The sequence below is a fragment of the Xenopus tropicalis genome, chromosome 5 (genome assembly GCF_000004195.4).
Source record: "Xenopus tropicalis strain Nigerian chromosome 5, UCB_Xtro_10.0, whole genome shotgun sequence".
In the NCBI taxonomy this organism is placed as follows: domain Eukaryota; kingdom Metazoa; phylum Chordata; class Amphibia; order Anura; family Pipidae; genus Xenopus; species Xenopus tropicalis.
In genome coordinates this window covers 9,034,286-9,058,301 of record NC_030681.2, presented here as the reverse complement: position 1 = coordinate 9,058,301, position 24,016 = coordinate 9,034,286, and the positions used below count along the sequence as shown (strand labels likewise).

General features: G+C 45.0%; 2 protein-coding genes across 5 annotated transcripts in view; one reads left to right on the top strand and one right to left on the bottom strand.

Annotated features, from left to right (window-relative positions):
* capn2 (calpain 2) overlaps positions 1–24,016 on the top strand; it is a 38,676-nt gene that overhangs the window by 752 nt on the left and 13,908 nt on the right. The window contains exons 2-13 of one of the 4 annotated variants that reach the window (XM_031901616.1): positions 6,972–7,041; positions 15,838–15,956; positions 17,376–17,509; positions 17,798–17,966; positions 18,619–18,702; positions 19,278–19,363; positions 19,486–19,560; positions 19,824–19,984; positions 20,438–20,607; positions 21,090–21,101; positions 21,851–22,062; positions 23,161–23,172. In XM_031901616.1, coding sequence (XP_031757476.1) covers positions 6,972–7,041; positions 15,838–15,956; positions 17,376–17,509; positions 17,798–17,966; positions 18,619–18,702; positions 19,278–19,363; positions 19,486–19,560; positions 19,824–19,984; positions 20,438–20,607; positions 21,090–21,101; positions 21,851–22,062; positions 23,161–23,172 — 1,304 coding nt within the window. The remainder of the gene's footprint in view (positions 1–6,971; positions 7,042–15,837; positions 15,957–17,375; positions 17,510–17,797; positions 17,967–18,618; positions 18,703–19,277; positions 19,364–19,485; positions 19,561–19,823; positions 19,985–20,437; positions 20,608–21,089; positions 21,102–21,850; positions 22,063–23,160; positions 23,173–24,016) is intronic. The other 3 variants (XM_031901617.1, NM_001005446.1, XM_031901618.1) reach the window with 3 other exon arrangements.
* Positions 14,300–24,016, bottom strand: part of tp53bp2 (tumor protein p53 binding protein 2) — a gene marked incomplete at its 3' end in the record, with an annotated part of 56,068 nt that continues 46,351 nt past the window's right edge. The window contains 2 exon segments of the mRNA NM_001016036.4: positions 14,300–14,313; positions 21,569–21,582.

Below are 24,016 nucleotides of genomic sequence, written 5' to 3'. Positions count from 1 at the left end.
AGTGCCAGCTGGGCAGTGAGGGGGTAAGGGCAGTGCCAGCTGGGCAGTGAGGGGGGTATGGGCAGTGCCAGCTAGGCAGTGAGGGGGTAAGGGCAGTGCCAGCTGGGCAGTGAGGGGGTAAGGGCAGTGCCAGCTGGGCAGTGAGGGGGTAAGGGCAGTGCCAGCTGGGCAGTGAGGGGGTAAGGGCAGTGCCAGCTGGGCAGTGAGGGGGGTATGGGCAGTGCCAGCTGGGCAGTGAGGGGGGTATGGGCAGCATTGTCTTATATATAGTATCTCTGTATCACTGACTAAAGTTGCTGTAATCACTGCTTTACTATCAACTGTCTCTGCATCAGCTCTGTACTGGGTACCGGCCAGAATCTTACTGTCCCACTAGTCTTATCTGCACTCACTGGGTCCCATTGCTTCCCTATATACACTCACTGTATCCCTGGGTCCCATTGCTTCCCTATATACACTCACTGTATCCCTGGGTCCCTATATACACTCACTGTATCCCTGGGTCCCATTGCTTCCCTATATACACTCACTGTATCCCTGGGTCCCTATATACACTCACTGTATCCCTGGGTCCCATTGCTTCCCTATATACACTCACTGTATCCCTGGGTCCCATTGCTTCCCTATATACACTCACTGTATCCCTGGGTCCCATTGCTTCCCTATATACACTCACTGTATCCCTGGGTCCCTATATACACTCACTGTATCCCTGGGTCCCATTGCTTCCCTATATACACTCACTGTATCCCTGGGTCCCATTGCTTCCCTATATACACTCACTGTATCCCTGGGTCCCATTGCTTCCCTATATACACTCACTGTATCCCTGGGTCCCTATATACACTCACTGTATATATACACTCACTGTATCCCTGGGTCCCTATATACACTCACTGTATCCCTGGGTCCCTATATACACTCACTGTATCCCTGGGTCCCTATATACACTCACTGTATCCCTGGGTCCCTATATACACTCACTGTATCCCTGGGTCCCATTGCTTCCCTATATACACTCACTGTATCCCTGGGTCCCATTGCTTCCCTATATACGCTCACTGTATCCCTGAGTCCCTATATACACTCACTGTATCCCTGAGTCCCTATATACACTCACTGTATCCCTGGGTCCCATTGCTTCCCTATATACACTCACTGTATCCCTGGGTCCCATTGCTTCCCTATATACACTCACTGTATCCCTGGGTCCCTATATACACTCACTGTATCCCTGGGTCCCTATATACACTCACTGTATCCCTGGGTCCCTATATACACTCACTGTATCCCTGAGTCCCTATATACACTCACTGTATCCCTGGGTCCCTATATACACTCACTGTATCCCTGGGTCCCATTGCTTCCCTATATACACTCACTGTATCCCTGGGTCCCATTGCTTCCCTATATACACTCACTGTATCCCTGGGTCCCTATATACACTCACTGTATCCCTGGGTCCCTATATACACTCACTGTATCCCTGGGTCCCTATATACACTCACTGTATCCCTGAGTCCCTATATACACTCACTGTATCCCTGGGTCCCATTGCTTCCCTATATACACTCACTGTATCCCTGGGTCCCATTGCTTCCCTATATACACTCACTGTATCCCTGGGTCCCATTGCTTCCCTATATACACTCACTGTATCCCTGGGTCCCATTGCTTCCCTATATACACTCACAGCCAATTTATTTGCACATCCCTGGGAGGTGTTGGCTTCCAATAGGCTGGAAGAGATATGATGCAAGTAATACAGACATTTGCCTACTACAATATCACAGTTCAAATCCCAATATTTACCTAAAGGATTGAGTTTGGTTTAATATGGCCATTATATGCACGTATCCTGCTCCCCTTCTCATTTCACTAGAGCAACAGGATCACCCCACTGTCCCTAATCAAATACAGCCGTGCCATGTGTGCCTGTGTAGCACTACTTGTTACCTGTGCCCGCGGGCTACTGGGCATCTCCCTGACCCTCAGCCCATCACTGCCTCGCTCTTGCCAATCAACTCCCGACCTTCTAACAGCAGTCCTGATTATTATTATTATTATTATTATTATTAATAATAAGCACTGATAATGTGCCACAAGGAAGTGGGTGGTCAGGTATGTCTAGATGTTACCAGGCATAGATTGGCAGACTGGGCGGGGTGAGCCAAATTTTAATTATTAGATATTGGAAGTTGTGCTTTAGATGGACAAGATACCCCACTCACTTGGCCAGATTGGGCTGAGCCTATTATTTGGCCCAGGGAGCAGCAATCAGATTGCACAGAGGCAGCGGCCCAGATCAGTCCGGAGTTGCAGGAGTGGGACAGCGTTTACCTGGGAACAAAGCAAGTTTTAAACATAAGAATTTCTTTATTCATCATGCAACAAAAAGCCCGGCACAACCGGTTTTGCTTTCTTATCCCATAATTGGTCAGAACCCTGTAGAACACTGAGGGATACAAAGGCCAGCCCAGAACTATACGCACATAAGGGCTGAGAAAAGGCTTCCAAGCCAAAACCCAGAGGATTTCCCTCTGCTTCCCTCCCATGTGTTGCATTGTTATTATATTTACCCTTTAGTGTATGAACTCTGTGCGGCTCCTTACACACCCCATTCTGGCTTCTCTTTCAGGTAGAGATTTGCGCTTCTGTGTCCTTTTGTATTTGGGCTGGGTACAAACATTAGTAATAATATTATTCCTTGTTTATATAACATTGTACCCTTTATTCCGACATCTCTGAATGTATCTTTTTTGTCTAAATATTTATATTTCATGTTTATGCAACTCAGAGATTCCGAATGTTAAACCTGCAGTTTATTTTGTATCACTGGGAGCTGACGGCTTTACCTCTCACGTCAGAGAAATGCAAAATATGCTTCTCCCTTGCAAGAAAAGCATCCGACCCATTATCAGCGCTTGGCCCGTGACTCACTGCTCGGCACCACCCTCAGCCGGGAATTCTGTAACTTCTCTGCCCCCGGGCGTCACTCGCACAGCAGGCTGGGGCCCATGTCTTTCCCTTTCTACTCTCTCACCTATGTGTATTACCCTCAGCTTTATACCTGTATGGCCAAGCGTACCCAGACAACCTTTCAATGCTGCCCTGTCCGCAGATGGAACAAGAATTATTGCTAGGGTTATTAATAAAAGTATAGTATTTATATAGTATAATAGTATTTTTTTTCTAAAAACAATGTGGCAACCCTAGAGTAAACACTCACTGAGTTCCACAATGTAGTTGGAGTCGGTGCTATTCTTATTAATGCAATACAGGGTACAATGACATTCCAAACAATCTTGTGCTTCCTACTTTGTGGAACATTTTGGGGGGACCTTTCCTATTTTAGCACAATAATCCCCCCATGCACAGAGCCAGGTCAGTACAGAATGGGTTTGCTGAGATGGGAAGAACCTGACTACACAGAACCCTGACCTCAAACCAACTGAACCCCTGTGGGATGAATTGGAACCCTGAATGTGAGCCAGGCCTGAACCCCAACATCAGTGCCCAACCTCACTAATGCTCTTGTGGCTGAATGGGAGCATCTCCCAGCAACAATGTTCCAACATCTAGTGGGGACCTTCCCAGAAGAGTAGGGGCAGTTTAGAGGGAGGGGCAAACTCATATTTTTGGCTTTGTGACAAGCATGTTTTTGGATACTTTTGGTCAAATAGTGATTAATACAGCCTTTCCCCCTAGCCTCCATGCCCCCTTCTTTCATCCCTGTCCAGGGTGGGACAGTCCCAATTTGGAGACCTCCCAAAGGGCAGAGCTTACCCATTAATGGGTCGAGATCTGGGCAGTGGCCTAGAACAGTGCTGTCCAACTGGCGGCCCGCGGGCCCCTCTGTGTGGCCCCCCACCTGTCTGGCTGCTTTGATGGCTTACTCTTGTGTAAGCTTTAAATGGTATCAGTACTGAGATTAACTGCCCCCCCTTCATGGTTCTCACCTCAGATTCAGGCTGTAATCAGGCAGTATTGTTTAAATATGTAATTCCCTGTGTTGTTCACACCTTTTAATCTCTGCATTGTTCACCCCCTGCAGTGTTCACACCTCAGGCTCAGGCTGTAATCACTCCCATTGTTCCCCTGTTCACACCTCAGGAGCAGTAGAAACCCACAAATAATCCCTGCACACTACAAAAAGAAAATATACTGAGGTGGTACTGCAATTAAAAAGTTTTTTAATATATAGTTATTGTGCAGACTGTAGGAGCAGTGCCAGCATTGTGTCACTGTATGCTGCCTGTGTGTGCCATACACACAGGCATCATAGGGCAAGCAGAGTATGGCACACACAGGCAGGGTAGGGAAGGCAGAGTATGGCACACACAGGCAGAGTATGGCACAAACCAACCAAGAATGGCAAACACAGTGAAAGTATAGCCCACGCAGGCAAGGTAGGGAAGGCAGAGTATGGCACACACAGGCCAAGTATGGCACAAACCAGCCAAGTATGGCACACAGGCAGGGTAGGGAAGGCAGAGTATGGCACACACAGGCCAAGTATGGCACAAACCAGCCAAGTATGGCACACAGGCAGGGTAGGGAAGGCAGAGTATGGCACACACAGGCAGGGTAGGGAAGGCAGAGTATGGCACACACAGGCAGGGTAGGGAAGGCAGAGTATGGCACACACAGGTATGGCAGGTTTTTGCTGTACTACAACCATTAATATGGGTATGGTCATGTGATAACATGGGTGTGGTTTCAAGTGGGTGCAGTTTCAAAAAGGGGAGTGGTCAAAACTGGCTTCCATTATCGGCCCTCCACCACGTAGGTCGGAAAAATTCCAGCCCTCGGTACAACAGAAGTTGGACAGCACTGGCCTAGAACATTACATTTACTTACAGACGTTGGCAGGTATTCATTCTTTATCTGTGAGCAGGGTTTAAAGCCACTTTGCCTTCTAGGGGGGTATAGAAGTAATTATATTATAGTAATAGGGTCAAGTGTGCACCCCTCATATCCCCTGTATATAGTCACCCACGCATTAATGCCTGTCTCTCATATCCTTACTGTGCAACACAAGAAGGCACTAATGATATTGCCCCCTCCACCTCTCCTTTTTTTGTGGTGTTTTCCTTCCTGACCCCTTCCCCTTCCATTGGAGTCGGTGAATGGTGACTGTCACCAATACAGCAGAACCCCAATTTTATGTTTCCCAGGGGAGCACGTGTAAATCCCGGGAAACATTTAAACCGTGGGCTAAAAAAGCGAAGGTTGCCTGATTGGGACTGCGTCAAAATAGCCTCAATTCCTGGAAAACATAAAATCCAGAGTTGCAAATGTGGTGCTCTGCTGTACTGGTTAATTGAGTTACTAAGCTACTTAGTGATAATTGGTTTATTCCTGTGATTCCCAGGAGAGGTTATGGCAGCCGCCATGCTTGTACCAAAACAGAAACCTGCGCCTGTATAAAGCATTGACGATTGCTCAGTAAAACCCCCATATCTCACCCCATATACCCCATTTAGTGTGATATAATTATTTATATGAAAATGGTGATGCCATAAAAAAGCCCATGATCTTGTGGCCAAACTGGGGGCCATAGACAGACAGTTAAACACTCACTGATGGGAGTTTATAGGGGAATCGTTCTATTGCTCAGCTAATGAACCCTCAGAGCCCAGTAATGGGATTTCCTACTCCCGGGGGTATAATTAGCAAAGCCAGAGCATTCGAGGAAATTCAACTTAATGAAGCATTTTCCCTGGCTGGTACGGTGACAAGGCAAATTGCATTGCATTTCTTATTTTATTCCTCTCCGACTATCACTGCAATGTAACTGCTGCTCCTATCCCTGTGTATTATATACTGCGTATAACTCCCCTGGAGGCTTCTCTGTCCTCCAGTTCCCAGGGGATCACTCTATAGCACCCACAAAAGCAATAAAGTCCAATATGTTTTCAGGATTTCTGTCCTATGCCTGCAAGGGGACTTTGCCGTGTTTCATGAGAACTGAAAAGTTGCTTAGAGTAAATGTACCTGTAATATCTATAAGTATCTGAACGTTTGTTAAACTTCCCCTTTAAATAGCTTTCTGCTTAGCAGAAAGAGCCCCACTAAGTGTCATATCCGGTAGTAAAGCCATTTGTCATGTGTAGTAAAGTAGTGTAGTAAAGCTGTTTGCCCAGATATCAGATGCAATATAAATGGGAGCCCTACATCATCAATATATTTTATGGCTGTGAAGTGATTAGATATAATGACTCTTTCATGCATTTTCATACTCATAATCTTTGTACCTTTGTCTCTCAGCTAACTTCAGCTACTCTTCTCCCCACAACTTCGGCTACTCAGTCTCCCCTTAGCTATTCAGTTTCCTCCCTACAATATCAGCTACTCAATTTCCTCTCTTCAACCCCAGTTTCTTGGCCTCTCTTCAACCTCAGTTACTCGGTCTCTCTCCAACCTCAGCTACTTGGTCTCCTCTCTCCAACCTCAGTTACTCGGTCTCCTCTCTCCAACCTCAGTTACTCGGTCTCCTCTCTCCAACCTCAGCTACTTGGTCTCCTCTCTCCAACCTCAGTTACTCGGTCTCCTCTCTCCAACCTCAGTTACTCGGTCTCCTCTCTCCAACCTCAGTTACTCGGTCTCCTCTCTCCAACCTCAGCTACTTGGTCTCCTCTCTCCAACCTCAGCTACTTGGTCTCCTCTCTCCAACCTCAGCTACTTGGTCTCCTCTCTCCAACCTCAGTTACTCGGTGTCCTGTCTCTATCCTTAGATATTCGGTCTCTTCCTCACAACCTCAATTGTTTATTCAGTTCCTTCCATCCTTCATTACACCCCAAGCGCTTTACTCTTCTGCAGTTCACCTTTCAGTTACAGCAGCACCTCACACAAACCAAATTATGAAGTCTATGTTTATACCTCAGTTTTTCAGTTTTAATTCTTTGTCCCCAGTGGGTGAACTTTAGCCTTTAGAGCCTTATGGACTTGTCTTTGTGTTTTATTCCAGGACCTGTGCCCAGACCCTCAGTTCATCGCAGGAGGAGCGACTCGCACTGATATCTGCCAAGGAGCCCTGGGTAAGAATGGGCACTATGGGCCCGGGGCATTACCTGTTGCCTTGTGTGTAACTGCACCGTTGATGATAGCGATGTGGTTATTATCTGGGGGCTTGCAGAATCTTGGTGCGATGGGAGATTAGAAATAGAAATATGAGGTTCTGTGATAGAAATCACCTCTGGATCAATATGTAAGGGCAAAGCACACAGAACTGCTTAGTAGCAGCTACTAAATGCCAGAAAATCCCCTGCCATAGACAATACTGAGAATTGCCTCTGGTAAACCACATGTAGAGACAATTATCAGTAAATGATCAGCATTGTCTGTTTCTGTAGCTGTGACAAGTAGCTGCTACTAGTAGCTCTGTGTGTCTTCACCCTAAGAGGCCTGGAGTAGGGCTGAGTAATTAGTGGGTTGGACAGGTACTTTGGTGCACAGGCCTTTCCCTGGTGACTGGTTCTGTAGCACAGTTGTTAGAGATCACTCGCTGCCAAGTCATTTAGAGAGAAGATTACACAGGAAGCTGACAGCAGAGACTGAGTGTGGCATTTCCTGTTGCTGGTTTCTATGGCAACACAGTCACCACACCAGTCTCTGTCTGGTGTTCTGGAGGGTGAGGATTAAAGTAGAACTACAGCTCTATAACAGTAATGTCCTGACAGGTTGCAGTCAGAATATACAGTATATATACACTATAACGGGCCCACTATACAGTATATATACACTATAACGGGCCCACTATACAGTATATATACACTATAACGGGCCCACTATACAGTATATATACACTATAACGGGCCCACTATACAGTATATATACACTATAACGGGCCCACTATACAGTATATATACACTATAACGGGCCCACTATACAGTATATATACACTATAACGGGCCCACTATACAGTATATACACACTATAACGGGCCCACTATACAGTCTATATACACTATAACGGGCCCACTATACAGTATATACACACTATAACAGGCCCACTATACAGTCTATATACACTATAACGGGCCCACTATACAGTATATATACACTATAACGGGCCCACTATACAGTATATATACACTATAACGGGCCCACTATACAGTATATATACACTATAACGGGCCCACTATACAGTATATACACACTATAACGGGCCCACTATACAGTATATATACACTATAACGGGCCCACTATACAGTATATACACACTATAACGGGCCCACTATACAGTATATACACACTATAACAGGCCCACTATACAGTCTATATACACTATAACGGGCCCACTATACAGTATATACACACTATAACGGGCCCACTATACAGTATATATACACTATAACGGGCCCACTATACAGTATATATACACTATAACGGGCCCACTATACAGTATATATACACTATAATGGGCCCACTATACAGTATATATACACTATAATGGGCCCACTATACAGTATATATACACTATAATGGGCCCACTATACAGTATATATACACTATAATGGGCCCACTATACAGTATATATACACTATAACGGGCCCACTATACAGTATATATACACTATAACGGGCCCACTATACAGTATATATACACTATAACGGGCCCACTATACAGTATATATACACTATAACAGGCCCACTATACAGTATATATACACTATAACGGGCCCACTATACAGTATATATACACTATAACGGGCCCACTATACAGTATATATACACTATAACGGGCCCACTATACAGTATATATACACTATAACGGGCCCACTATACAGTATATATACACTATAATGGGCCCACTATACAGTATATATACACACTATAACGGGCCCACTATACAGTATATATACACACTATAACGGGCACACTATACAGTATATATACACTATAACGGGCCCACTATACAGTATATATACACACTATAACGGGCACACTATACAGTATATACACTATAACGGGCCCGCTATACAGTATATATACACTATAACGGGCCCACTATACAGTATATATACACTATAACGGGCCCACTATACAGTATATATACACTATAATGGGCCCACTATACAGTATATATACACTATAACGGGCCCACTATACAGTATATATACACACTATAACGGGCACACTATACAGTATATACACTATAACGGGCCCGCTATACAGTATATATACACTATAACAGGCCCACTATACAGTATATATACACTATAACGGGCCCACTATACAGTATATATACACACTATAACGGGCACACTATACAGTATATACACTATAACGGGCACACTATACAGTATATACACACTATAACGGGCCCACTATACAGTATATATATACACTATAAAGGCCCACTATACAGTATATATATACACTATAACGGGCCCACTATACAGTATATATACACTATAATGGGCCCACTATACAGTATATATACACTATAACGGGCACACTATACAGTATATATACACTATAACGGGCACACTATACAGTATATATACACTATAACGGGCCCACTATACAGTATATATACACTATAACGGGCCCACTATACAGTATATATACACTATAACGGGCCCACTATACAGTATATACACACTATAACGGGCCCACTATACAGTATATATACACTATAACGGGCCCACTATACAGTATATACACGGCCCACTATACAGTATATATACACTATAACGGGCCCACTATACAGTATATATACACTATAACGGGCCCACTATACAGTATATATACACTATAACGGGCCCACTATACAGTATATACACACTATAACGGGCACACTATACAGTATATACACTATAACGGGCACACTATACAGCAGGGGTCCCCAACCTTTCTTACTCGTGAGCCACAGTCAAATGTAAAAAGACTTGGAGAGCAACACAAGCACCATAAAAGTTCATGGAGGAGCCAAATAAGGGCTGTGATTGGCTATTAGGGGCCTCTATGCACCCTATCAGCTTACAGGGGCTTTATTTGGTAGCAAATCTTGTTTTTATTCAACCAAAACTTTCCCCCAAGTCAGGAATTTAAAAATAACTCCCTGGTTTGGGGGCACCGAGAGCAACATCCAAGGGGTTGGGGAGCAACATGTTGCTCACGAGCCACTGGTTGGGGATCACTGCTATACAGTATATATACACTATAACGGGCCCACTATACAGTATATATACACTATAACGGGCACACTATACAGTATATATACACTATAACGGGCACACTATACAGTATATATACACTATAACGGGCACGCTATACAGTATATATACACTATAACGGACCCACTATATAGTATATATACACTATAACGGGCCCGCTATACAGTATATATACACTATAACGGGCCCACTATACAGTATATACACACTATAACGGGCCCACTATACGGTATATACACACTATAACGGGCCCGCTATACGGTATATATACAATATAACGCTCACAACACAAGTCAAATTACAAATGAATGATTCATTCAGATTCAAATTACATGGCACCATAGAAACCAGTGCACTGAGCCCTGTATCATCTTCTGTGACAGATGAACCTCATTTCCTGCTTGATGATTTCCCCGCCCCCTAAGCTTCTCAGCAGTAGCCCAGAGCCCACTGAGCACGTGCAGTGCCACTGACACACAATAGAGGGCCTAACAAGGTCCAAGATGGGGAGCTGCTGGGGGCAGATTTAAAGGCCTTGATCATTACTGTTATGCGGCTGCTGAACCTCTGGGCTGGCACCATAAGGACAGGATATAAAATTCAGCAATGATTGTTTTTAGGCTTTAGTTGTCCTAGCTGGGAAAAACCAATACAGAGCTCTTCTCCAGATGCCACTGGGTGTGTCTGTATTTACAGGTAACTTGGCAGAAACGTTATTATCCTGTTTCTCAGCATTGATTCATGGCTTTGGTTCAAGTAATGAATCTCCTGGGTTCCCTTCACTTCCGCAGTAGGAAAGCAGAGCACTCACACAGCCTGGATTATAGCAGCCAGCACACCATCTGCTGCAGTTGTATGCTTGGGTCAGGATAAAATGCAAAATGTTGCAATTGTAGGACCCGCACCCAACCTGTACTTGCATCTTTCCCTTTATGGGCTACTTCTGCGCACACCTTAGGTTCCAAGACAGGGAAACTTTGGGAGCAGAAGAGTGTACTTCCCCAGTCTGACCCACCCCCAAGCCTGACCCACAATGGTCACCTAAATTCCAACCCTAACCCAAGTAAGGGTAAACTTTCAGGTCCCACTAGTTGCAGGTCAGCGCCTGGGTCACTACACTGCAGGGTATTTATACACATGAAGGAGATTGCGTATCTCACTGTGTGTCATAACCATTATTAAAGCACTCATAGCTCCCCAACTGGAGGGCTACCAAATGCACTAAGATATTTGTGGTCCCCAACCTGCTACAGGTACAGCTTTTTGTATGGTTTAATAATTTCTTTTCTTGCCCAAACATAGTGGTAGTGGCGGTAGTGGACCATTGTCCCTCTGCATGCAAATGGTTGTAGAAGATTGGTGAAGCTTACACCAACCTGATTTCTGATTCTGAAGGTGGCCATCCGCTCATTTGGCAAAGTCACCAAACAAGCGGATTGTCTCCTGATATGCCCACTTACAGTCAAATTAACACAGCGGGTATATGGGCCGACAGACCAAGGACCGACCATATCAGCTCCTTGACGCGGAAAATCAAACCTGCCTGAATCCTGATTGAGATTTGCCCAATTTTCCTCCAGATATTGATCAAGTAGGCCCATCGGGGCTTCCTATACACGGGCAGATAAGCTACCGAATCAGTCTGGAGGACCCAAATCATCAGCTGAAACCTGTCCCTGTATGGCCTCCTTTAGGTCAAGAACCCACGGAGCGGTTCAGTCGCCCCCAATAGATCTCTGTTATTGCTGGCAACTAACCACTCTGAAATGGTTTTCCACCGGCAACAATAGGAGGCGCCGGTGGAAAGCCCTTTGCGTTGTTTTGTTGAGATCTATCACGGGCGACTGAACTGCTCCATGGGTTCTTACCCTCAGGATATCCTTAGTATTGCTCCCATCATTACAGGGCACACACCCTAGCCTCCCTAGTATCTTCCTTTCCTTAGCATTGACCCCTGCAGTGCATGGCACAGCCCCCAGCCTGCTCTATATCTCCCCCCCATCACTGCTGCTGCAGTACAGTCTGCATTCTAACCCCCTCTGGGAGTCGCAGTGCTGCGCCATCATAGTGTATTAGTGCCATGTAATGTTTTCATTAACATTCCTTTGAGGTTTTGCCATTCCCGGTGCTTTGCCTTTAGTACTATCAGCTGCCTTTGGCAGGACACCAAGGAGAAACTGTGCTTGGAGAGTGCCTTGTTTCCCTTGTACCAATTAGTGTAATGACATAACGTTGGAGTGATCATTCCATATGCACAGAAACAAAACAAAGAATGCTGTGAATTTCTGTCCCAAAGCACAAACAAAAGATCCTTATTTTTGTGGTTGTGTTGTATGGAGTCAGCCCTAAATTCAATTATCACCCCCTAGACAAGCCCTATTGTAACACACAATATTTATTTGGTGCACAAAACAATCATAAATGTATTCAAAAGGCCAGAGGTACCTTAAGGTGGCCATACACGAGGTTGCCAAGCGAGCGGATCTTCTCTCGATATCCCCACCTACGGGTGGGCGATATCGGGTGAATTCAGGCTAATGGCCCTGGGGCCAAACGATCGAATTAGAACGCCAGTAATAGGAGCAGTCAGTTTGGGGACCCCATCAACGAGCTGATGCGGTCCCCGATCCGACTAAATTTTTTAACCTGCCCGATCGATATCTGCCCAATTTCAGGTCAGATGTTGGTCGGGTCGAGATTGCCAGATCGCCAAGCGAGCAGATCTTCACCCGATATCCGGATATCAACGAGACAATGGGGTCCCAATCTGACTAGATTTTCTAACCTGCCCGATTGAGATCTGGCCGATTTCAGACTAGATATAGGTCAGACAGGCCCGTCGGTAGTGCCCATACACGGGCACTAGCTGCTGATTTGGTCTAAGGGACCCATATCAGCAGCTAGAATCGGCCCGTGTATGGGGACCTTTAGGGACCAATATCAGCAGCTAGAATTGGCCCATGTATGGGGACCTTTAGGGACCGATATCAGCAGCTAGAATCGGCCTGTGTATAGGGACCTTTAGGGACCGATATCAGCAGCTAGAATCGGCCCGTGTATGGGGACCTTTAGGGACCGATAGCAGCAGCTAGAATCGGCCCGTGTATGGGGACCTTTAGGGACCGATATCAGCAGCTAGAATCGGCCCGTGTATGGGGACCTTTAGGGACCGATAGCAGCAGCTAGAATCGGCCCGTGTATGGGGACCTTTAGGGACCGATAGCAGCAGCTAGAATCGGCCCGTGTATGGGGACCTTTAGGGACCAATATCAACAGCTAAAATCAACCCGTGTATGGGGACCTTTAGGGACCAATATCAACAGCTAAAATCAACCCGTGTATGGGGACCTTTAGGGACCAATATCAACAGCTAAAATCAACCCGTGTATGGGGACCTTTAGGGACCGATATCAGCAGCTAGAGTTGGCCCGTGTATGGGGACCTTTAGGGACCGATAGCAGCTAGAGTTGGCCCGTGTATGGGGACCTTTAGGGACCGATAGCAGCTAGAGTTGGCCCGTGTATGGGGACCTTTAGGGACCGATATCAGCAGCTACAATCGGCCTGTGTATGGCTCCTCCCTCCAAATAAGTTTCACGTCATTGGACGCTTCATCTCCTAAAGACTTGGTCTAATGAATCACTGCTATAGATAATGCATCTAGATAATGAACCCCTCCTTATCTCAAAACCCGAGACACAGACTGTGACTGAGTATACATTCCAGGTGACTGGGGACAACAAGTGAAGGGATGCAGGAGATATGATTCAGAAATCCATTATCCAGAAAGCTCCAAAATACGACAGTGTCTTTACTTATTGTGTCCTATTTAACCCTTTCATTTCACCCCTAGTAGAATCTTCAGCACCATAAAGTGCCATTGTCTCCCCACAACCTCTCTCCGTTTGTGACCCATTTCCTTCTCTCTGTAACAATGCGAGTCGGGCCAGTACCTTGTACTCAAGGGTAAATAAGCCGCTTAAATCCATGTTAATGGCTGAACAATCCTGTAGCATTTTTTTGTTGTTAGTCGTCTATTGATCCTTTAAAAGGGAGCAATAAAGAGATATAATTGGTCTTTGTTGGAATGGCTCAGGGTAATAATGTCATTATTATTTGTTATGTGAAGAACTGGTAATTGTAGGCCCCCACCTGCCCCACAGGGCCACTCCCAGGCTCAGAGCAGCTTTATTTTTAGTATTGGGTTACAAATGGCCCCGGTCCCTTGGGTGCTCAGGTTTCCTCCCACACTGCAGGTGATGGGATCGAGCCCGGTGTAGGTGTGGGTGTAGGTGTGGGTGTGGGTTTGTGCACAAATACTTAATGGATATCAGACTGCAAACGCCTCTGGGCTTAAAGTTCCAGGCATCACTCACGCGAATATTGGGAGCCAAAGGGGATCTGGCGCCTTCAGCTGAGCAAAATGCATTATAGCCTTTTAAGACCTTCTGTAGATACTGAGGATCCCTACAGAGAAGGAGTTTAGGGGTTAATTCCTACACAGACCCCCCCCCCCCCCAAAAATCATGGTGGGATGGTATATGTGCCCTTTAATATAGAGTTTTCCCTTTCAATCAAACCAGAGTTACCATGGAATCATTTAACCATTAAATAAACCCAATAGGGCTGTTCTGCCCCAATAAGGGGTAATTATATCTTAGTTGGGATCAAGTACAGGTACTGTTTTATTATTACAGAGAAAAAGGAATCATTTAACCATGAAATAAACCCAATAGGGCTGTTCTGCCCCAATAAGGGGTAATTATATCTTAGTTGGGATCAAGTACAGGTACTGTTTTATTATTACAGAGAAAAGGGAATCATTTAACCATGAAATAAACCCAATAGGGCTGTTCTGCCCCAATAAGGGGTAATTATATCTTAGTTGGGATCAAGTACAGGTACTGTTTTATTATTACAGAGAAAAGGGAATCATTTAACCATTAAATAAACCCAATAGGGCTGTTCTGCCCCAATAAGGGGTAATTATATCTTAGTTGGGATCAAGTACAGGTACTGTTTTATTATTACAGAGAAAAGGGAATCATTTAACCATTAAATAAACCCAATAGGGCTGTTCTGCCCCAATAAGGGGTAATTATATCTTAGTTGGGATCAAGTACAGGTACTGTTTTATTATTACAGAGAAAAGGGAATCATTTAACCATTAAATAAACCCAATAGGGCTGTTCTGCCCCAATAAGGGGTAATTATATCTTAGTTGGGATCAAGTACAAGGAAATCAAATTTAAAAATGTGAATTATTTGATTAAAATTAAGTCTGTGGGAGACGGCCTTCCTGTAATTCAGAGCTTTTTGGATAATGGGTTAACGAATCCTATACCTGTTTGCTGATCCCTGTGTATACAGGTATAGGATTTGTTATCTGGAAATACCCTGCGGATGGCATGAAGTCGGTGCATTTATGCCATATTATTGCAGAGCAAAGCACATTTGCAGCTTCCCAGTAGGACAGAATATTTTTCAGATTTGTTTTATGGAAAACTGCCTGAGACTGTTTATTCCTGCCATAACCGTATACAGGAAAATCCCATGATGCCCCCCCCCCCCCCCCAGCCCATTGCTGAGTTCCAGCCGAGCAGACTGAGTACACACACAGCCCCACAGACACTGACTCCCTCTGTGTTTCCCCAGGTGACTGCTGGTTACTTGCGGCCATTGCCTCCCTCACCCTGAATGAGCAGATTCTGTCCCGGGTTGTTCCAAAGGATCAGAGCTTCCAAGAGAACTATGCCGGAATATTCCACTTCCAGGTAATTGTTCTGCCTCCAAAATTTCATATCTTTGGGGGGAATCCACCGGCTGGACCTATTCATTTGCAATGGAAATTCAGCAGGGAAATCAGTTCATTGTTGTTTTCATGCAAAGAGACGTGGCTGATTGGGTTCTGTGTGTGTGTTGTGATTGGAACAATTGGGTGCCGAAGATCTCCTTTTAGTAAAGGGAAGGGAGAGAGGGAATTCTACACAGCGCCTCCTGGTGGCTATTTAGTAAAGGCAAGGGAGAGAGGGTATTCTACACAGCGCCTCCTGGTGGCTATTTAGTAAAGAGAAGGGAGAGAGTGTATTCTACACAGCGCCTCCTGGTGGCTATTTAGTAAAGGGAAGGGAGAGAGGGTATTCTACACAGCGCCTCCTGGTGGCCATTTAGTAAAGGGAAGGGAGAGAGGGAATTCTACACAGCGCCTCCTGGTGGCCATTTAGTAAATGGAAGGGACAGAGGGTATTCTACACAGCGCCTCCTGGTGGCCATTTAGTAAAGGGAAGGGAGAGAGGGAATTCTACACAGCGCCTCCTGGTGGCCATTTAGTAAATGGAAGGGACAGAGGGTATTCTACACAGCGCCTCCTGGTGGCCATTTAGTAAAGGGAAGGGAGAGAGGGTATTCTACACAGCGCCTCCTGGTGGCCATTTAGTAAAGGGAAGGGAGAGAGGGAATTCTACACAGCGCCTCCTGGTGGTCATTTAGTAAAGGGAGAGAGGGAATTCTACACAGCGCCTCCTGGTGGCCATTTAGTAAAGGGAAGGGAGATAGGGTATTCTACACAGCGCCTCCTGGTGGCCATTTAGTAAAGGGAAGGGAGAGAGGGAATTCTACACAGCGCCTCCTGGTGGCCATTTAGTAAAGGGAAGGGAGATAGGGTATTCTACACAGCGCCTCCTGGTGGCCATTTAGTAAAGGGAAGGGAGAGAGGGAATTCTACACAGCGCCTCCTGGTGGTCATTTAGTAAAGGGAGAGAGGGAATTCTACACAGCGCCTCCTGGTGGCCATTTAGTAAAGGGAAGGGAGATAGGGTATTCTACACAGCGCCTCCTGGTGGCCATTTAGTAAAGGGAAGGGAGAGAGGGAATTCTACACAGCGCCTCCTGGTGGCCATTTAGTAAAGGGAAGGGAGATAGGGTATTCTACACAGCGCCTCCTGGTGGCCATTTAGTAAAGGGAAGGGAGAGAGGGAATTCTACACAGCGCCTCCTGGTGGCCATTTAGTAAAGGGAAGGGAGATAGGGTATTCTACACAGCGCCTCCTGGTGGTCATTTAGTAAAGGGAAGGGAGATAGGGTATTCTACACAGCGCCTCCTGGTGGTCATTTAGTAAAGGGAGAGAGGGAATTCTACACAGCGCCTCCTGGTGGCTGGACTGTAAATATTACTCCACCTCATTTATTTTCAGTTCTGGCAGTACGGTGAGTGGGTGGATGTTGTCATTGATGATCGTCTGCCAACCAAGGATGGGAAGCTGCTTTTTGTGCATTCAGCGGAGGGGAGTGAGTTCTGGAGCGCACTCATGGAGAAGGCTTATGCCAAGTAAGTACAATACAAAAGGACTTTTGCTGGAAGTCAATCCTGAAGGTTAGCTATGATTAAATTTAATGATATAGATATCCCTTTGGCTCTAACTGAATAGCCAACACAGCAGAGCTTTCGTACAGATCACTGTGATGGATTATGAACCACTGCACAACAACCAATTATCAATTAACATTGACTTTTCTAGAGCATTTACTGTAATGAAGGGAAATATTTGATTGGACATTGGGGGGGTGCAGTGGCCAACCAACTCAGTCCTTAATCCTGTATTTTGCTGTCACGTAGACTGAACGGATCCTATGAAGCTCTCTCGGGTGGGACCACCACCGAAGGGTTTGAAGATTTCACAGGTGGACTTGCAGAGTGGTATGAACTGAGGAAGGCCCCACCCAATCTGTTCAAGATTATCCAGAAAGCTCTGAGGACTGGATCTCTGCTGGGCTGCTCTATAGATGTGCGTGTCACTTCTTTTATTCTTTGTGTTCAGTAGATCCTGGAATAGATGGCTAAAGCCTTCAGTCTGGATTCCTTGCCCTAGCGTTCATGTCTTAATAATAATGCTCTGGGTGGAATCCATGGTTTGAACTTAATGTACCAAAAATGGCTGCCTAGGGATCTGTTAAGGCCTTTGTGTCCCTAGTACCACAGGCAGAGGTTGCCAGCTGGCTGGTAAATTGATGCTTGATACCAATGTTATTAATAGGGAAAAACATAAAAATATAGAAAGGCCACTATAAGAAAAAGTGGCAACCCTGATATAACAAGTTCCTATCCCCGTCTTCCCTGTGGTTTCCATCTTACTCTGTAATAACTGATGTCATCCACTCCTCATACTATAACTGCTGCTAGAGCCCATATTTGGCCCCCCCAAGATAGCTTTAATGCCCAGATTCCTGGTACCGCTAAACCCCCATGAACATCTCCCACATGTACCGTATTTACTTTGTCTTTATCCCCCAAATCATAGTATTTTTAAGTGATTACTTATTACTCACCCCCTTCCCAAACTGATATATATGCCTAGAGAATCCCAAATCACTGTGCGCATTCTCCAACAATCAAAAGCGAAATAATATCATTTGTTTGCATTTTTGTAATTCTTTCAGATCACAAGTGCAGCGGAGACAGAAGCCATCACATTCCAGAAGCTCGTGAAGGGCCATGCCTACTCTGTGACTGCAGCAGAAGAGGTTGGTGTCCACCGTTATTTCTGCTCCTCCTATGGAATATGAGTAAATGGAAGTAGTTGCTGGGTACATATGCTTTACCAACACATAACTACGTATTTTATGGAGGGTATGGTTACATAGTTACATAGGGTGGAAAAAAGACCAGAGTCCATCAAGTTCAACCCTTCCAAGTAAACCCAGCACCCACACCCTATACTAACCAATCTATACACTCACATACATAAACTATATATACACACATTAATACTAACTGTAGATATTAGTATCACAATAGCCTTGGATTTTCTGCTTGTTCAAAAACTTATGGTCACTTTATAGCGATGGAATTCTATTGCCGTTGGGCGTTGACCTAGAGTCACATGACCATTGTTGTTTGTGGCCCTAATATGGGTAACGTCAGCTAGCTATTGGGCTGGACTGACCCACTTCCCAATCCCCCATCTTCTACTGTTGTGCTGATCTCAACCGTCTATTTGTTCCTGTTGCTGAAATATTTTATTTATCCACTGTAACTGACCCATATATTCAACCTAATGATGCAGTTCTCTATGAGTTAATGTTCTTTCCTCTCCAAGGTGCAATATCGAGGGAACCTGGAAAAGCTGATCAGAATCAGAAATCCCTGGGGGGAAGTGGAATGGACCGGGGCCTGGAGTGACAAGTAAGGGAACCTACAAGCCTTGGTCTGGTCACTAATATGGGAACCACTATTAGAATGAAAGATCATGGTGGATACATGTTCTGTGGATGACCTCAAGGCATTTACTCTGCGTTCTCTTCTAGTTCCAGCGAGTGGAATTCTGTGGATCCGGATGTGCGGGAAAAGTTGATCAAGAGATGTGACGATGGAGAGTTTTGGTAAGAAATTCACCTTTGTGCAACACAATATGAAATTCTATTGAGACTCCAGGCCCTATTACAGGCCCTGTCTGTAGAGGGGTTGTTGCAAGATGCCTTAGACATTACTTATTTATTGGGCCTCTGAAGAGGGTACTTGAGCCTCTGTGTACTTGAAACTGTTATAAAGAAAATCCGAGGCACCATATTTTTGGCAATGGTTAGGGAGTGCTATAGTATGATATGGCAGCAATACATACAATCAATCTGTTCTGGATCTGTAGGATGTCCTTCAATGACTTCTTGAGAAACTATTCAAGACTGGAGATCTGCAATCTGACCCCGGACACTCTGGCCTCTGACAAATACAGTAAGTGGAGTCTGACCAAGATGGACGGCACGTGGAGGAGAGGCTCGACAGCCGGCGGATGCAGGAATTTCCCAGGTGGGGCTGAGCTCAGAGTTCAATGAGAAGGCCAATAACAGGAGGAAATCACTGTGGCCTAGTCTAGACTTTTCTTTCACTCTCAACCAGTGGCTCAGGGGCACCATGTTGCATAGAGGCTGCCTAATAGCCAATCACAGCCCTTATTTGGCACCTCCATGCAGGTTTCCACTTGACCTAAATCTCTAAATCAAGCCAAGCAATCTAACATTTTTATTTGACCTCTAAAGGTCACTTATTCATTAAAGTGATGTATCAGAACTTGCAGACTGTTGGGTTTCATAATATGAAGTACACCTCCCATTGCAGTAGGTACTAGTGTACTGTGTGTCTTTCATAGAGTAAACTATGAGTAAACTATCCAAAGAAATATAATTGCCAGCCTATGTTCTTCTTGAACCCCCACAAGCACTCTCACATAGATGGTCATGGACATATTGTGTTGGCTTACAGAAACCTTCTGGATGAACCCCCAGTATGTGATTAAGCTGGAAGAAGCAGATGATGATCCTGATGATAATGAGGAAGGCTGCACCTTTATTGTCGGTCTGATACAGAAGAACCGCAGGAAGCAGAGGAAGATGGGAGAGGACATGCACACCATTGGCTTTGCCATCTATGAGGTAGGGGAGCTGAATAGCCTGCCTGACCAATATCTGGCCAAAAATTGGCCAATAAATGCTGTTGAGTATGGAGTATGGACTCCATCAGTTTGATGCAGTCACCTCCCGATGGGTCTGTGTAGGAATGCATTATGATAGGATCTTTGGCCCAGGGGCCAAAGCATAAGACCAGCCTGAATTGGCCCACCGAACAAATGGCCAAATCAAACAAAGGTCTATTCATCTGGAGATCTCTCCATACAAACAGATCTTCAGGTAGATGCCCAACTTTGCAATAATGAAAGCAACTCACTGATTAGTTGCTCTAAGTATAAACCTGTATAAGTATAAAAAAAATTCACATATGTCAAGGTTTGAAAGTTTTGAATGTCTTACATATTGTTAATGTATATTGAAGGTATCAAGACACTCCCTATATGTTCTATAATGTTTGGAAATTGCCCTGTTTTTATATGGATTTCCGTTCTTCGTTTTTTCCCCAGGTGCCGCCACAGGTATGTTCATTGTGCCAGAATTTCCAAACACATAGAATAGAGACATTATCTGTATATGGAAGAGTAGGTTTGTATTAAAGAATTCCCCCCCCCAAATCTTGCCCTAACGGACCTTCAAGGTGGGTTTCAGGTGTATTTAGAAGAGCAAATATACATTCTCCCCAGTTTTCACCGTTACTGACCTTCAAGGTGGGCCTTCAGGTATATTTAGGAGATATGGCCATTCTCCCCAATTGACACTGAGCCCCCTACCAGTGCTCTAATTAAAGAGTCAATAAGGCCAGAGGTCCAATCTGACATTAGACGGGTCACCCCATGTCCCTGCAAAGTGATAACACCCCACATTTGTCTATGGCGAAACAATGAGAGGATTATGGCACATGAATGACCGGCAGGATGGCTTTGGGGGGAGTCTGGAAGATGATAGACGTGAGTCTCCGGCACAGGGTAACATTCACTTCAATAACTGGAAATGGGAAACTCTTGGCTGTTTCTACCACCGCTGTCAATGGTTTAATTCTCTATCTCTTGGTGGATGGTTCTAACCCTGTTATTGGTTTAATAGTCTTAATTCCTAAGGGTAACGGCACCTAAGCTTCTCTTCTCCGGTGAATTTCAGGCCTCTGTGCCGCTTGTTATTTACAGGAATGGAAACTCCATGTAATAAGCGGTTACCACTCATGTTAATGACAGAAGGCACGGCAAGGCATTTCTTTGTATCTACTCAGGCTTTTTGTCTCCCATTTCAGCTCACTGGCCAGAAGGACATTCGCCTGAGCCGAGATTACATTCTAAGGAACAAGATTCGGGAAAAATCCGACACCTATATAAACCTGCGCGAGGTGCTGAACAGATTCCGGCTGCCCCCAGGGGAGTACGTCATTCTGCCTTCCACATTCGAACCCCACAAAGTCGGAGACTTCTGCCTGCGGGTCTTCTCTGAAAAGAACGCCGAGTCCAAGTAAGTATTGGGGCAGGGGCGCCGCTAATAATGTCTCTTTCATTGTTTGCCGGAAAGATTTTCTAAAAATATTTAATAATAATTGAAAGTCTTAACCTGAAGGCTTTTAGCTGCTACTGTGGTTCTGTCAGACTGGCCCACTGGGATAGCAGGAAACTCATAATGGGCCCAATTGTCAATGGGACCTCCTGCTTCCTAGACCTATATCTTGGCTATTTCTAAGCACAACTGATGGAATGAAAGAAGTATAGATAGAAGTATTTAATGAAAAGAGACTAGAAGAATAAAGAGGTTGAGTGAGGGGAAATGGGAAAATAGTTTGGTCCTTTGGTCCCCATGGTCTAAGCCAGTGATCCCCAACCAGTGGCTCCTGGGCAACATGTTGCTCACCAACCCCTTGGATGTTGTGGCCACAAAGTAGGTGCCATTTTTACGTTTCTGGCTTGGAGACAAGTTTTGGAAGCCCGGAGACACAGTTTTACTCCAAGCAGAGCCTCCTGCAGGCCAGCAGCCACATGGGGCTACCAAATAGCCAATCACAGTCTTTATTTGACATCCCCAAAGAACTTTATCATGCTTGTGTGACTCCTAAACACTTTGGTACATCTGAGTGTGGCTCGCAAGTAAAAAAGGTTGCAGATCCCTGGTCTAAGGTTTCAGACACCGTGGCTGTGACATTGCAACTCTGCAAAACAACCAATCAGATGTTGGCTTAGATTAGTCTAATGCAGTTAGTATAACTTCAGCAATGTTCTGATTGGTCCTGCTTTGTATTTACTAGTCCAAACTTGCACTTGTACAAGAAGGAGAGATTGGGGCCGATTCACTAAAGGTCGACAACGCTTATCGCATGCTTTTTGTGTTAAAAAGCATGCGATAATTAAGTCCTGAGTCATCAAAGTCATTTCGCATGTGTAAAGACGCATATCACAATGTGTTATTTACCTCACCTTGCGTTAATTAGCTAATAGAAATAGTTACTACAAATTGTTAGTAACTAGTGTATAGTGAAGGCATCAAGACACTCCCTATATGTTCTATAATATTTGGAAATTGCCCTGTTTTTATATGGATTTCCGTTCTTCGTTTTTTCCCCAGGTGCCAAGACAGGTATGTTCATTGTGCCAGAATTTCCAAACACATAGAATAGAGACATTATCTTTATATGGAAGAGTAGGTTTGTATTAAAGACTTCTTTAGATTGAGTTGGAGGTTGTCCAGTGCTTTCAAGCTTGAAGGGCCAACTTTTGGCCAGGGTGTCCATTAAAGGTCCAGGCTTTGGTCAGGGCCCCCTTAGCTCCTGAAACAAGTACATATATAGGAAAGATTGAATGTATCAGTTATTCAGCTATAGCTTCATGAATATCTAGAACAGCAAGTACATACCCCCCCCCCCCGCCCACAAATCTTGCCCTAACGGACCTTCAAGGTGTATTTAGAAGGGCAAATAGACTTTCTTCCCAGTTTTCACTGTTACTAACCTTCAAGGTGGGCTTTCGGGTATATTTAGAAGATATGGCCATTCTCCCCAATTCTCAGTGAGCCCCCTACCAGTGCTCCAAGCCCCACAGAACTGAATTAAAGAGTTAATAAGGCCAGAGGTCCAATCTGACATTAGACAGGCCGCCCCATGTCCCTGCAAAGTGATAACACCCCACATTTGTCTATGGCGAAACAATGGGAGGATTATGGCACATGAATGACCGACAGGATGGCTTTGGGGGGAGTCTGGAAGATGATAGACGTGAGTCTCCGGCACAGGGTAACATTCACTCCAATAACTGGAAATGGGAAACTCTTGTTTCTACCAGGGCTGTCAATGGATTAATTCTCTTGGTGGATGGTTCTAACCCGGTTACTGGTTTAATAGTCTTAATTCCTAAGGGTAACGGCACTAAACTTCTCTTCTCCGGTGAATTTCAGGCCTCGGTGCTGCTTGTTATTTACAGGAATG